Source organism: Mobula hypostoma, chromosome 6 (assembly GCF_963921235.1).
Source record: "Mobula hypostoma chromosome 6, sMobHyp1.1, whole genome shotgun sequence".
In the NCBI taxonomy this organism is placed as follows: domain Eukaryota; kingdom Metazoa; phylum Chordata; class Chondrichthyes; order Myliobatiformes; family Myliobatidae; genus Mobula; species Mobula hypostoma.
The window spans coordinates 113,311,137-113,328,087 of NC_086102.1; the positions used below are offsets into that span (position 1 = coordinate 113,311,137).

The 16,951-nt window shown below is 44.9% G+C and overlaps 1 protein-coding gene across 1 annotated transcript in view; it reads right to left on the reverse strand.

Moving 5' to 3' along the window:
* The window catches only part of xrcc5 (X-ray repair complementing defective repair in Chinese hamster cells 5), a 120,277-nt gene that overhangs the window by 95,187 nt on the left and 8,139 nt on the right, over nt 1–16,951 (reverse strand). The window contains exon 2 of the mRNA XM_063051492.1: nt 1,645–1,758. Coding sequence (XP_062907562.1) covers nt 1,645–1,758 — 114 coding nt within the window. The remainder of the gene's footprint in view (nt 1–1,644; nt 1,759–16,951) is intronic.

The following is a 16,951-nucleotide window of genomic DNA, read 5'->3' on the forward strand; positions in this document are numbered from 1 at the left end:
ATCTACCTCCTTTTGATCTTGCACCTTATTACTTAACTGCACTACACTTTCCCTGTGACTGTAACACTTTATTCTGGATATTTACTATCTTACCTTGTTTTACCTGAAAGCACCATTTAATGATTTGATCTGTGTGACCAGTTTGCAAGACAAGTTTTTCACTGCATCTCAATATATTTGAGAATATAAAGCGATTTCAGTTTCAGCAGCCATACGGAGCAGTAAAATGATAACCAGAGCCTATGCTTTATCTTCATCTGTTCCTTTGAAGAACATGGGATAGGTTTTATCGATGTTATCTGACCTACAGATTTGTCCACCTTTAACGTTGTCCTTACAGACTTTAACATGTCCTTTCTCATTTTGCTTGTCTTTCTGATACTTCAATGGAGAATGGCAGACATAGTAAGAAACAGTATACCAGTACAGTAGCCACAATGACAACCTCCCCTACTATCCTTCCCACTGAAAACTTCTCTCTCTCTTTCCCTCCCATTTCAGATGAAGAGTCACAGTCTGAAAACATCGATTTCCCACAAACGCTGACTGACCCGCTGAGTTTTTCCAGCAATTTGTGTTTTTGTTTCAGAATTCCAGCACATGTAATTTTTATTTTAATTTTGATCTACTAAATAACTCAATGGAATCATTTGCCTAGACCCAAAACATTGAAGCTAACTAGGCAAATGCAACCACTGAAATTGTATTTAATTACTTACTACTCGTTATTTGGTTCCTTAAGGTTGTTATAGCCCAGAGGGTGGTCATGGGGGACAAGCTCCCACTATCTATTACACACTCCCAATGACGTGCACTTCAAATATCCTCTGACAATCAAGTCCAGCTACTGGCCTTCACGTGTAGTTTGGCTACTAAGACCAATGGAATTGTTTCTACTGACAGGAGAAGGGGCATAGGCTGGTTACTGGCACCTTAAAACCATTTGCTTTGGGCAGATGGTGCTCGTCAGCTGTGGTTGGCTGAAGGAATACCCTAGGAGAAGGAATACTCTGACCTCAAACCTCCGCTGCCTTGCAGCTATACCCGCTCATGGGGAAGGCTTCTAGAGCAGACCCCGAGCGAAAACGGAGCTGGAGTCCCTAATGCAGTCCAACACTGAGTTCAACACTGACTGGCAACTCCTGAGAGGCTGTTGGTGCCCAAATGTAGCAGTCTCTGCGTTCCTTTGGATTAATCAGATGCGTGGAGAGGGGGAGCTTGCTTCAAAGGCAACGGTTTGCTCTCCATATTGTACTGCCAGACTTGTGTATCTAGACAGCTAGGACGAAAAATCCATGGCCAACCTTGACCGATGGAGGCCTCAGTCGCTTACCTTTGGAGTACAGGGAGATGCTTCCTCCTACTCTCCTTTGCAAATTTGCATGTGCTGAATAAAGACTCATTACATCTTGAGCTCTTAGCTCCAAATGGCTCATTGAATCCATTCTTCCCTCAATGTCAACATCTGAATGTTTGCATCAGCACCTCTTTTGAAGACCTGGATTGTTACGTAGGCCAAGTTTCAATCCAGGCAACATCTCCGTCTTTGGGCAAGAATTAGGAATAATCTGGACTCGTCTTAACTTTACCATAAATGAGAATCTAAGAAAACTGGAAAAGAATATGCATAGAAAAATTGTTTACTTGTCGTTGGAGGAACAGCAGCACAATTTTCTTTGCTTGTTCAAATGATGATTCTTCCCCTGGTGGCGCCATGGTCATGGTATGTCCCACATCCCAGCACAGAACCACAGCACTCTGCAAAACACAAAATATTGCCCTTTTAAAAGCAAAATTACTTTTTAACAACACAGAAGCGTAGCATTCAAATCATTAACCCATGATGACCATAAACAGAGCATCCCTCTCATTATTTCTCTGAAGCTTATTCTCTCTAACGTGCTCCATGAATTCTCTTGTCAAATATCTGCACAAAGAGATCATCGACAGTGGATAGTTAACCTGCTAATCAGCATGTACTGGCATCTGGAAGGGAACGATTCTTAAACTAGCATGGCAGAGAAGGTGGAGAGCATGGAACGCCCTGCCAGGGGTGACGCAAGAGGCAGATACATACAGACATTTAAGGAACTCTACAGAGACATGTGGATGATGAAAAAAATAGAAGACTATGTAGGAGGGAAGTATTAGATTGATCTCAGAGTAGTTTAAAAGGCTGGCACAACATCGTGGTCCGAAGGGTTTGTACTGTGCTGTGATTTTCTATGTTCTAAATGTGATAAGTGTAAACTTTTTTTTATGCCCTGGACCAATACGTGGAAGAAGCGGCACTGGCAAAGCTCAGTCCAAGGCCAAATCTCGCTCGTCTCGGGCTGGACTGCAGTTCCCGGTCGGCCGGGTTCACAGACTCCTTAGGAAGGGCAACTATGCTGAGCGGGTGGGTGCCGGAGCCCCGGTCTATCTGGCTGCTGTGCTCGGGTATCTGACAGCCGAAATTCACGAATTGGCCGGCAATGCGGCCCGGGACAATAAGACCCGCATCATCCCCCGACGCCTCCAGCTGACCGACCGCAATGACGAGGAACTGAACAAGCTGCTGGGAGGGGTGACTATCGCTCAGGGGGGTGTGTTACCCAATATCCAGGCCATGCTGTTGCCCAAGAAAACCGGTGGTGCCAGTAAGTGAAGCGACGTAAGCTGAACCATTTACAAGTGGTCTGTGGACCCCAGGGTGGGAAACCCTGGTGTAGATAAATAAAATGGTCAGAATGGACATAGTGGACTGAGGGTCCCACTATGATAAATCACTATGAAACCAGTCATGAAAGCAAAGTGGTCACAGGAACAACATGCAAACTCTACACAGCCAACACCCAAGGTCAGAATCAAACTATGATCTCTGGTGCAGAGACAACAGCACTAACTCCTGTACTGTGCTGCCACTTTCCATATCATCAAGCACCTGTATTTTATAAACAAAGTACCACAGAAAAATAGGTCATAGATACTTCAGATAAAGAGTTCCACATATGCAGAATCTATATATCTATAAGTTACATGTATATTGTTAAATCTCATATGTTAAAAACATCACAGACTCTACACTCCCACAGAAAGTGTGTAAAGGACGTTAGGTGGGGCTGGCATTATACAGTCCCTCACCATAGGATCATGCAACAGACCCAACCTGTTCAGCCTTTTGAAAACAGGGCTGTACTCTGGAGCTGAGAAGAAGACTTACTTACTACAAGCAACACACATGAAAGTTGCTGGTGAACGCAGCAGGCCAGGCAGCACCTCTAGGAAGAGGCACAGTTGACGTTTCAGGCCGAGATCCCTCGTCAGGACTAACTGCTGCTGTTTATGCCGCTGGCAGACAGATATGGAAGGATTCTTCATTGCTGTTTCTGTAGCAATTTGTTTTAACCACTCAGGGTTGTTAGTCCTGTTAGAGGAATGAGGGTGACCCTAAACAGTGTTCATGAGCAGAAAGATATTGAGTTCATAGGAACTGGAATGGATTTATTATTGGCATGTGTACTGAGTGAAATGCCCTCCATACTGTTCATTCATATCAGATCATTACACAGTGCATCGAGGCAGTAGAATGGGCCCTCCCGACATTTTAACCTATTTCACAATCAATCTAACCCTTCTCTCCTAACAGACCAAAACTCTCAATTTTTTCTTTCATCCACTTGCCTATCTAAGAATCTCTTAAATATCCCCGTTGAGTCCACCTCTAACCCCACCATGGCAGGGCATTCCAGGCATCATATTCCTCCTCAACTATGCTATCAACTTACACAGCAAGTTTGAGGGATCTATGGACTTGGACCCCAAGATCCCTCTGTTCTTCCACACTGCTAAGAATCCTACCATTAACCCTGTACTCTATCTTGAAGTTCATTTTTCAAAAAAAAGTGTATTGTTTTACACTTCTTCAGATTGAAGTCCATCTGCCACTTCACAGTCCAGATCCGCATCCTATGTCCCATTGTAACCTTCAAGAACCTACATCATCCACACCACCAACTTTCATGTTATCTGCAAACTTCCTCATCTAATCATTTATATAAAAAAAATCACAAAGTATATATAAGTCCCAGAATACATCCCTGCATCTTCTTGTGCGCATGCGCTAGTCGTGCATGCAGTCTGTTACAGCCGTTCCGATCAGTATTCTTACTTTTTTCTTCTTACTTTTTAACTTACGTTATTTTTAAAATTTTTTTTTCACGGTAACACATCCAAGTTGCACCCTCTCTAACATGCTGGTAGAGAGAGTTTTATTTGGGTTTTTAACGCTGGAAATAGTTACATTCCGACACGTCTCATTAGTGTGGCAGCAGTATGGTCGCATTGTTTATTCCAGAGACCAGCTGCTTGCACTTATGCCGGCCGGTTTAGCGAGCAGAGCGGCGGACACCCCTGCTGAAATCTAGAGGAAAACACACAGAGGATGCAGAGGGGGATCACAAAGTCAAGGAAAGAGGACAAGGTCGAGACAACAGAGACTTATGGAGAAGAGGTGTTCGGTGGGTAATAAAATGGACGAGATCACGGCGCTAGCCAGGCGTCAGAGCACATTTTGGGAGTGCAGTGTTATGTGTTATACTGGAACGAGGCTGCACTAGGACATACCCGATCAAAACTTTTCCATGGACGGCTTCCAGACCGTTCGGGCTGACCGGAAGTGCACTGAGAGCAGTAAGCGTAAAGGAGTTGGGTGCTTACCGTTCTGGTTAACAACAGATGATGCAATTTGGGTCATATTACGATCGAGGAACGTGTTTGTAGACCAGATATTGAACTTTTTACTGATGGACTTCAGCCATATTCCACAGAGATACAACACTGGGCGGCACGGGAGGTCGTTCCTGCCTGTGGCCATCGAACTTGCAGCTCCTCCTATGGAGGGTCAGACACCCTGAGCCAATAGACTGGTCCTGGACTTACTTTCCATCTCGCATAGTTTGCATTTTGTTGTTTGATTGTTTGTGGTTTTTGTATTGCTATATTTATGCTCTATTCTTGGTTGGTGTGGCTGTAACGAAACCCAATTTCCCTCGGGATCAATAAAGTATATCTATCTATCTAACACCACTGAACACTGACCTCCAGGCAAAAATCACTCCATTTACAACCATCCTCTCCCTCTATGGGTATGCGAATTCTGAATCCACACAGCCAAGTTTCCATGGATCCTATGCCTCATGACTTTGAAGATTAGCCTTCCATGGAGAAACTTGTCAAATGCCTGACTAAAATCCACATACACCACATGCACCACTTTATATTCTCCAATTTGTTTCATCACTTCCTCACAAAACTTAATCAGGCTTCTGAGGCAGGCCCTGCTCCTCACAAAGTCATGTTGACTATCTGTAATCAGACTACGCTTCCCCAAATGCTCATAAGTCCTGTCTGTAAGAATCTTCTCCAATAATTTGCCCACCTCTGAAGTAAGACTCACAGGTCTATAATTCCCAGGATTATTGCTGTTACCTTGATTGAATAAGGGATTAACATTTGCCACCCCCCCTAGTCCTCTGGTACCACTCCTGTGGCCAGGGAAGATGCAAAAAGCATCGTCAAAGGCAAATCAATGTCAGAATAGAACACTACAGCACCACAGAATGCAGAATAAAGTGCAAAAGTCACAGAGAGAGTGCAGTGCAGATAAGCAATGTGGTGCAAGACCATAACAAGGTACATTGTGAGGTTACGGCTCTATCAATTGTAGTAGAGTACTATTCTACTACAGGTTTCCCCCACCATCCGAAGGTAGAGCGTTCTTATGAAACGGTTCGTAAGCCGAAATGTCGTAAAGCGAAGAAGCAATTACCATTTTTTTATATGGGAAAATTTTGTGAGCGTTTACAGACCCAAAAATAACCTACCAAATCATGCCAAATAACACATAAAACCTAAAATAACAGTAACATATAGTAAAAGCAGGAATGATATGATAAATACACAGCCTATATAAAGTAGAAATACTTTTCCACAATCATTACTGAACTGTTCTCCGGAGCGAAAATCTCACGCAAGTGCTGTCGGCAGAAAATCTCACGCAAGTGCTGTTGGCAAAAACATGGTACAAGCGCTCTCCAGTAATCTTTAAGCTATGAAGCTGCCAAATCATACCAAATAACACATAAAAATACACAGCCGATATAAAGTAGGAATAATGTATGTACAGTGTAGTATCACTTACCGGAATTGGTTCAGCACCGAGCACACTGCTGATGGTGTGTTAGACTGAGTCATCGGAGTTTGGGTGGTGCAGTGGCCCCCCACCCTCCTGGCCGCTGAGCGATACATTGCCGCGAAGAACGCAGGGGTCCAGCGGTAGCCAGGAGGTACACAGCACATCTTTAAGAAAAAGCCGAAACAAACATGCTAATTAATTAGGTGCCGCCCGTAATTGTCGGCCCAGATCAGTGCCGATTTCCGATTGCATCGTCTCTGATCTGGGCCGACGATTACGTGTCGGCAGCACCTAATTAATTAGCATGTTTATTTCGGCTTTTTTCTTAAAGATGTGCTGTGTGCCTCCTGGCTACCTTTGCATTCTCCGCGAATCGGTATCTGTTCGTGGTGTGGGGGTTGGGGTGGTGGGACACTGGGGTGTCATCTCGTCACCTGTTTCCATTAGAGCAGGCATCTCATCTTCTCCTATGACTGCCCGCCTCGATGTCGAAGGTCGAGGTTCGTCGTCTGCTGTGGCTGATGTGGAAGGCTTGCTTGACTGCTGAGCCTAGTGTATTTTTCTATCACACAGTTCTTTAATAAGGACTCAAACCATCCTGCAAATATCCCCTAAACCGACGTACCCTTTCAAAATTAAAGTCGTACTTTATCATTACTCATTCGGTTTCGATTGTTATCCTTTTTTCTTCCAATTGCATCAGCTCTTCATCTGTCAGTTCTTGGTGATGGGATGCCAAAACCTCTTCAACATCATCTTCGTCAACTTCCACAAGCCAAACTCACGTTGTCCTTACTTCGTTCACCACGATCAAAACGCTTAATTATGTCTAGTTTTACCGTAAGTGTAACACCCTTACGAGCTCTTTCAGGCTTTTCCGATACCATAGAACTCATCTTGCAAACAGCTGCTCACAGGCTCGTGTTTAAGCAATGCCGGTGAGAATCCGGGGGAGAGCGGCTGCTCGGGGCGCGCTGCCCTTTATCGCGCGCTGAATTTTTTTTTCGTAACAGTGAAAACACCTTCTGAAAGCGAAAATAGGGTACTAATGTAGGTCTTTTGTAACAATGAGGTTTCGTAAAGTGAACGTTCGAAAAGCGGGGGACACCTGTATATTGTACTTGAATATTGTACTATTCAATAGTTTTATAACAGTGAGTTAGAAGCTGTCCTGGAACTTGGTGGTACATGTTTTTAGACTTTTGTACCTTGCAAGTAACTAGTTTGATAGAATGCTAAAGAAGACATAGCATGCTTGCCTTTATTAGTTGATGAAGTGAGTTCAAGAGTCAGAAGGTGACATATAGCAGGTTTATAAAAAACATTCTAGTTTGGTTGTATCTGGCATAATACATTCAGTCCAGGTTGAGCCATTATAGGGAGGATATCGATGCTTTAGAAAGAGTGTTGCCTGGATAAATCACCTGCCATTTCTATCTGTAATTGATCATTATCCTGCTGTCTTCTTTGCCAATCTTCTACGCTATCCACAACACCACCAATCCTCATATCATCTCCAAACTTACAAACCCACCCATCTACATTTCATCCAGGTTAGCTGTATACAGCAGAAGTCCCAGCACAGACCCTGTGGAATACCAGTAATAACAGACGTCCAGCTTGAATAAGTCCCTTTGATAATTAACTTCTGTCTTCTATGTGCAAGCCAGTTCTGAAACTAAACAGCCAATTCACCATTGATCCTAACCATCTTAATCTTCTGGATGTGCCTCCCATGAGGGACCTTGTCAAACACCTTACAAAAATCCATGTAGACAACATCCAGAGCTCCACCTTCATTGATCACCCTCATCACCTTGTCAAAAAAATTCAATCAAGCTAGTAAGACATGGCTTGTCCCATACAAGGCCATGCTGGCTCTCCCTAATTAGGCCAAGGTTTTCCAAAAGCCCATAAATCCTATCTTTAAGGATTCTCTCCAGTAACTTCCCTACCACTGACGTGAGATTCATCAATCTATAGTTTCCAGGATTATTCCTGGTTTCCTTCTTGAATATCCAACAACGCTAGCTACTTGCCAGTCCTCCAGGACCATCAGTGGCTAGAGAGGCCACAAAGGCCCCAGCAATCCCACCTCTTGACTCTCTCAATAACCTGGGGTGTAGTCCATCAAGCCCCAAGGTTAATGCTCTTTAAGCAACCCAGCACTGCCACTTCCTTCACTTCATAATGCCCTAGCACTTCAATACACTCAGCACTGAACTACCTGTCCTCCACATCCTTCTCCTTGGTACATAAGTATATAAAGTACTCATTAAGGACTTCACCCACATCCTCTGCATCTAAATGAATGCTACCACCCCAATTTTATCCTTCAGTGATCCTACCCTCTCCCTATTTTTACTCCTGCTCTGATGCATGTATACAATGCTTTGGGATTCTCTTTAATCCTACTTTTCATGGACCCTCCTGGCTTTCCTAATTCCCTTCTTCAGTTCTTTTCTGGCTTCTTTATAATCCTAAAGGGCTCTGTTTGATTCTAGCTTTCCTACACTTTACATACTTCTGCTTTTCCTTCTTGACTAAATTCATCACCTCTCTCGCCATCCTCCACAGTTCTCTTAACTTGCCATCCTTGTCCTTCCTTCTAACTGGAACATGCCTATCCTTTAGTCTGTGCAGTTGGACTTTAAACACTCCACATGTTGGATGTGGACTTGTTCAAAAACAGCTAGATTGATCTTAGTGTAGGTTAAAAGTTTGGAAGAACATTGTGAGCTGAAGGGCCTGTACTGTCCCTTAAATAAATAAATAAAGGCACCCGTTAGTCTTGCGAGACCATGGATCTGCACCTGGAAAGTCTTCACTCTCCAGGACGCAGGCCTGGGCAAGGTTGTATGGGAGACTAGCAGTTGCCCATGCTGCAAGTTTCCCCTCTCCACAACACCAATGTTGTCCAAGGGAAGGGCATTAGGACCCATAGAGCTTGGCACCGGTATCCTAAAGGTACTGTTCTTTATTGTTCTATATTCACCCTTAATCTATAACCTCTAGTTTCAGTTTCGCCGATCATCAGTGGAAAAAGCCTGCTTGCATTTATCTTATCTATACCTCTCATAATTCTGTTTACCTCTATCAAATCTCCCCTCATTCTCCAAAGCTTCAGGGAAGTCCTAACCTATTCAACCTTTCCCTGTAACTCAGGTCTTCAAGACCCAGCAACATCCTTGTAAATTTTCTCTGCACTCTTTCAATCTTATCTATATCTCTCCTGTAGGTAGGTGACCAGAACTGCACTCAACACTTCAAATTAGACTTCATCAACGTCTAATAAAATTTCAACATAACATTCCATCTCCTGTACTCAATATATTGATTTATGAAGGCCAGTGAGCCACAGGTATCCCTATATACCTGTGATGCCACTTTTAAGGAATTATAAATCTGTATTCCCAGATCCCTCTGTCCTACCGTACTCCTCAGTGCCCTACTGAGGATGTCCCACCATGGATTATCATCCCAAAGTGCAACACGCTTGTCTACATTAAATTCTATCTGACCTTATTCAGCCCATTTTTCCATCTGGTCCGGATCCCGCTGCAAATTTTGGTAGTCTTCCTTGCTGCCCACTACATCCCCAAACTTGGTGTCATCCACACATTTTCTGATCCAGTTTACCACATTATCATCTATATCATTGATATAGATGACAAACAACAACCCAGCTGGAACCAATCCCTGTGGCACTTCATTAGTCACAAGCCTCCAGCCAAAGAGACAGACATCTACTACTACTCTCTGGCTTCTCCCACGAAACCAATGTCCAATCCAATTTACATACAAAATGCTGGAGCAACTCAGCAGGTCAGGCAGTATCTATAGAAAAGAGCAGACAGTCAACGTTTAGGACCGAGACCCTTCACTAGGACTGGAAAAAAAGATGAGAAGTTAAGAGCAAGAAGGTGAGGGGAGGGGAGGAAGAAGTACAAGGTGGCAGGTGATAGGTGAAACTTGCTGCTGCTTTGCCTCACTTCTATAGACTTTGTGTCCATCTCCAGAGTAAATGCAGCTGCAAGAAATCCATTTAAGATCTTCCCCATCTGTTTTCTCTCCATGCAAAGATTACCATTCTGATCTTCCAGCGAACCAATTTTGTCCCTTGCAATCCTTCTGCTCTTAACACATCTGTAGAAGCCCTTAGAATTCTCCTTCACCTTGTCTGCTAGAGCAACCTCATGTTTTATTTTATCCCTCCTGATTTCTTTAAGCGCTCTCTCGCATTTCTTATACTCCATAAGTACTTCATTTGTTCCTACCTGCCTATTCCTGCTATGTACCTCCTTTTCTCCCCCTTAAAGGCCAAAGCCCCTTAAAGGAAGATCCTGCCTTACTAACCTACTGTAATTTTTTGAGGAAGTTACAAGCAGGGTAGACAAAGGAGATGAAGTGGATGTGGTGTACTTGGATTTTCAGAAGGCCTTTGACAAGGTACCGCACAGGAGGCTGCTTAGTAAGATAAGAGCCCATGGAATTACAGGGGAGTTACTAGCATGGGTGGAGTATTCGTTGCTCGGCAGAAAACAGAGAGAGGGAATAAAGGGATCCTATTCTGGCTGGCTGCCAGTTACCACTGGAGTTCCACAGGGGTCAGTGTTGGGACCACTGCTTTTTATGATGTATGTCAGCGATTGGATTATGGGATTAATGGATTTGTGGCTAAATTTGCTGAAGATACAAAGATAGGTGGAGGAGCGGGTAGTGTTGAGGAAACAGAGAGCCTGCAGAGAGACTTAGATAGTTTAGGGGAATGGGCAAAGAACTGGGCAAATGAAATACAATGTTGGAAAGTGTATGGTCATGCACTCTGGTGGAAGAAATAAACAGGCAGACTATTATTTAGATGGGGAGAAAATTCAAAATGCAGAGATGCAAAGGGACTTGGGCGTCCTTGTGCAGGATACCCTAAAGGTTAAGCTCCAGGTTGAGTCTGTGGTGCAGAAGGCGAATGCAATGTTGGCACTTTTTTCGAGAGGTATAGAATATAAGAGCAGGGATGTGATGTTGAAGCTCTACAAGGCATTTGTAAGACCACACTTGGAGTATTGTGTGCAGTTTTGGGCTCCTTATTTTAGAAAGGATATAGTGTCATTGGAGAGGGTTCAGAGAAGATTCACGAGAATGATTCTAAGAATGAAAGGGTTACCGTAAGAGGACCGTCTGGCAGCTCCTGGGCTGTATTCCTTGGAGTTCAGGAGAACGAGGGGGGGGGATTTCACAGAAACATTCCGAATGTTAAAAGGCCTGAACAGATTAGATATAGCAAAGTTATTTCCCATGGTGGGGGAATTCTAGGACAAGAGGACACGACTTCAGGATTGAAGGACGTCCATTTAGAACAGAGATGCAGAGAAACTACTTTAGTCAGAGGGTGGTAAATCTGTGGAATTTGTTGCCATGAACAGCTGTGGAGGTCAAATTATTGGGTGTATTTAAGGCAGAGATAGATAAGTTCTTGATTAGCCAGTGCATCAAAGGGTGTGGGGAGAAGGCAGGGGAGTTGGGATGACTGAAAGAATTGAAATCAACCATGATTGAATGGCAGAGCAGACTCAAACGGCCAAATGGCCTACTTCTGCTCCTATATCTTATGGTCTTAGAAACATAGAAAACATACAGCACAATACAGGCCCTTCAGCCCACAAAGCTGTGCCAAACAGGTCCCTACCTGAGAACTACCAAGGCTTTACCCATAGCCCTCTATTTTTCTAAGCTCCATGTACACATCCAGGAGTCTCTTAAAAGAACCTATCGTTCCTGCTTCCACCGCCGCTGCCGGCAGCCCATTCCATACACTCACCACTCTCTGCGTAAAAAACTTACCCCTGATATCTCTTCTCTACCTACTTCCAAGCACCTTAAAACTATGCCCTCTCATGCTAGCCATTTCAGCCCTGGGGAAAAGCCTCTGACTATCCACATGATCAATGCCTCTCATTATTTTGTACACCTCTATCAAGTCACCTCTCATCCTCCGTCGCTCCAAGGAGAAAAGGCCGAGTTCACTCAACCTATTCTCATAAGGCATGCTCCCCAATCCAGGAACATTCTTGTAAATCTCCTCTGCACCCTTTCTATGGTTTCTAGGTCCTTCCTATAGTGAGGGGACCAGAATTGAGCACAGTACTCCAAGTGGGGTCTGACCAGGGTCCTATATACTGTAGCTGCAACATTACCTCTCGGCTCTTAAACTCAATCCCATGATTGATGAAGGCCAATACACCGTATGCCTTCTCAACCACAGAGTCAACCTGCATAGCAGCTTTGAGTGTCCTATGGACTCGGACCCCAAGATCCCTCTGATCCTCCACACTGCCAAGAGTCTTACCATTAATACCATATTCTGCCATCATATTTGATCTACCAAAATGAACCACCTCACACTTATCTGGGTTGAACTCCATCTGCCACTTCTCTGCCCAGTTTTGCATCCAATCAATGTCCCGTTGTAACCTCTCACAGGCCTCAACACTACCCACAACAACCCCAACCTTTGTGTCATCAGCAAGTTTACGAACCCATCCCTCCACTTCCTCATCCAGGTCAGTTATAAAAATCACAAAGAGTAGGGGTCCCAGAACAGATCCCTGAGGCACACCACTGGTCACCGGCCTCCGTGCAGAATATGACCCGTCTACAACCACACTTTGCCTTCTATGGGCAAGCCAGTTCTGGATCCCCTTGGATCCCATGCCTCCTTACTTTCTCAATAAGCCTCGCACGAGGTACCTTATCAAATGCCTTGCTGAAATCCATATACACTACATCTACTGCTCTTCCTTCATCAATGTGCTCAGTCACATCCTCAAAAAATTCAATCAGGCTCGTAAGGCACGAGCAACACACACACAATGCTGGTGGAACGTAGCAGGCCAGGCAGCATCTGTAGGAAGAAGTACAGTCGACGTTTCGGGTCAAGACCCTTCATCAGGACTAACGGAAAAAAGAGAGATAATAAGAGATATGAAAGTGGGAGGGGGAAGGGGGAAACCCGAAATGATAGGAAAAGACAGGAGGGGGAGGGATGAAGCCAAGAGCTGGAAAGCTGATTGGCAAAAGGGATACAAGGCTGAAGAAGGGGGAGTATCATAGGACAGAAGGCATTGGAAGAAAGAAAGGGGGAGGGGAACACCAGAGGAAGATGGAGAACAGGCAAAAAGTTATTGTGAAAGGGAAAGAGTGAAAAATAAATAAATAAATAGGGATGGGGTAAGAAGGGGAGAGGGGCATTAACCGAAGTTAGAGAAATCTATGTTCATGTCATCAGTATGGAGGCTACCCAGATGGAATACAAGGTGTTGTTTCTCCAACCGGAGTCTGGCTTCATCACGACAGTAGAGGAGGCCATGGGTTGACATATTGGAATGGGAATAGGACGTGGAATTAAAATGTGTGGCCCCACTGGGAGATCCTGCTTCCTCTGGCGGACAGAGTGTAGGTGTTCAGCGAAATGGTCTCCCAAACTGCGTCGGGTCTCACCAATATATACAGCCCCGCTGGGAGCACTGGACACAGTATATCACACCAGCAGACTCACAGGTGAAGTGTCGCCTCACCTGGAAGGATTGTCTGGGGCCCTGAATGGTGGTGAGGGAGGAAGTGCAAGGGCAGCTGTAGCACTTGTTCCACTTACAAGGATAAGTGCCAGGAGGGAGATCGGTGGGAAGGGATGGGGGGGGGGGGGAACGAATGGACAAGGGAGTCGCGTAGGGAGCGATCCCTACGGAAAGTAGAAAGTTGGGGGGGGGGAGGGAAAGATGTGCTTGGTGGTGGGATCCTGTTGGAGATGGCGGTAGTTACGGAGAACCATATGCTGGACACAGAGGCTGGTGGGGTGGAAGGTGAGGACAAGAGGAACCCTATCCCTAGTGGGGTGGCGGGAGGATGGGGTGAGAGCAATGTGCGTGAAATGGGAGAGATGCATTTGAGGGCAGAGTTGATGGTGGAGGAAGGGAAGCCCCTTTCTTTAAAAAAGGAAGACAGCTCCTTCGTCCTGGAATGAATAGCCTCATTCTAAGAGCAGATGCAGCAGAGACGGAGAAATTGAGAGAAGGGGATGACATTTTTACAAGTAACAGGGTGGGAAGAGGAATAGTCCAGGTAGCTGTGAGAGTCCGTGGGTTTATAGTAGATATCAGTAGATAAGCTGTCTCCAGAGATAGAGAGATCAAGGAAGGGGAGGAAGGTGTCGGAAATGGACCAGGTAAATTTGAGGGCATGGTGGAAGTTGGAGGCAAAGTTGATGAAGTAATGAGCTCAGCATGCATGCAGGAAGCAGCGCCAATGCAGTCGTCGATGTAGCGAAGGAGAAGTGGGGGACAGATACCAGTATAGGCTTGGAACATGGACTGTTCTACATAGCCAACAAAAAGGCAGGCATAGCTGGGACCCATACGGGTGTCCATAGCTACACCTTTAGTTTGAAGGAAGTGGGAGGAGCCAAAGGAGAAACTATTAAGAGTAAGGACCAATTCCGCTAGACGGAGCAGAGTGATGGTAGAGGGGAGCTGGTTGGGTCTGGAATCCAAAAAGAAACGGAGAGCTTTGAGACCTTCCTGGTGGGGGATGGAGGTATATAGGGACTGGACATACATGGTGAAAATAAGATGATGGGGGCCAGGGAACTTGAAATCATTGAAAAGATTCAGAGCTTGAGAAGTGTCACGAATATAGGTGGGAAGGGATTGAAGAAGGGGGGATAAAACCGTGTCGAGGTATGCAGAAATGAGTTTCGTGGGGCAGGACAAACTGAGACAATGGGTCTACCTGGAAGGCAGGTTTGTGGATCTTGGGTAGGAGGTAGAAACAGAAAGTGCAGGGTAAGGCACGACTTGCCTTTGACAAAGCCATGCTGACTATTCCTAATCATATTATGCCTCTCCAAATGTTCATAAATCCTGCCTCTCAGGATCTTCTCCATTAACTTACCAACCACTGAAGTAAGACTCACTGGCCTATAATTTCCTGGGCTATCCCTACTCCCTTTCTTGAATAAGGGAACAACATCCGCAACCCTCCAATCCTCCGGAACCTCTCCCGTCCTCATTGATGGTTCAAATATCATTGCCAGAGGCTCAGCAATCTCCTCCTTCGCTTCCCACAGTAGCCTGGGGTACATCCTGTCCAGTCTTGGTGACTTATCCAACTTGATGTTTTCCAAAAGTTCCAGCACATCCTCTTTCTTAATATCTACATTCTCAAGCTTTTCAGTCTACTGCAAGTCATCCCTACAATCGCCAAGATCCTTTTCCGTAGTGAATACTGAAGCAAAGTATTAAGTACCTCAGCTTTCTTCCATACCTACTTTTCCACAGTCACTCTTGATTGGTCCTATTCTCTCACATCTTGTCCTCTTGCTCTTCACATACTTGTAGAATGCCTTGGGGTTTTCTTTAATCCTGCTCGCCAAGGCCTTCTCATCGCCCCTTCTGGTTCTCCTAATTTCATTCTTAAGCTCCTTCCTACCAGCCTTGTAATCTTCTAGATTCATATCATTACCGAATTTTTTGAACCTTTCGTAAGCTCTTCTTTTCTTCTTGACTAGGTTTACAACAGCCTTTGTGCACCACGGATCTTGTACCCTACCATCCTTTCCATGTCTCATTGGAATGTACCTATGCAGAACCCCACGCAAATATTCCCTGAACATTTGCCACATTTCTTCCGTACATTTCCCTGAGAAAATCTGTTTCCAATTTATGCTTCCAAGTTCCTGCCTGATAGCCTCATAGTTCCCCTTATTCCAATTAAACGTTTCCCTAACTTGTCTGTTCCCATCCATCTCCAATGCTATAGTAAGGGAGATAAAATTGTGATCACTATCTCCAAAATGCTCTCCCACTGAGAGACCTGACACCTGACCAGGTTCATTTCCCAATACTAGATCAAGTACAGCCTCTCCTCTTGTAGGCTTATCTACATATTGTGTTAAGAAACCCAACAAACTCTACCCCATCTAAACCCCTCACTCTAGGGAGATGCCAATCAATATTTGAGAAATTAAAATCTCCCACCACAACAACCCTGTTATTATTACTCCTTTCCAGAATATGTCTCCCTATCTGCTCCTCGATGTCCCTGTTACTAATGGGTGGTCTATAAAAAACTCCCAGTACAGTTACTGACCCCTTCCTATTCCTAACTTCCACCCACAGAGACTCTGTAGACAACCCCCCTATGACTTCCTTTTCTGCAGCCGTGACACTATCTCTGATCAACAGTGCCACGCCCCCACCTCTTTTGCCTCCCTCCCTATCCTTTCAGAAACATCTAAAGCCTGGCACTTGAAGTAACCATTCCTGCCCCTGCATCATCTGTAATGGCCACAACATCATAGCTCCAAGTGCTGATCCAAGCTCTAAGCTCATCTGCTTTATTCATGATATTCCTCACATTAAACTAGACACATCTCAAACCATCGGACTGAGTGCATCCCTTCTCTATCACCTGGCTATCCTCCCTTTCACACTGTCTCCAAACTTTCTCTAATTGTGAGCCAACCTCCCTTTCCTCCGTCACTTCAGTTCGGTTCCCACCCCGCAGCATTTCTGGTTTAAACTCTCCCCAACAGCCTTAGCAAACCTTCCCGCCAGGATGTTGGCCCCCCTCGGATTCAAGTGCAACCCGTCCTTTTTGTATAGGTCACGCCTGCCCCAGACGAGGTCCCAATGATCCTACCTATGTCATTGGTACCAATATGTACCACAACCTCTGGCTGTTCTCCTTCCCACTTCAAGATACTGAGGACACGATGAGAAA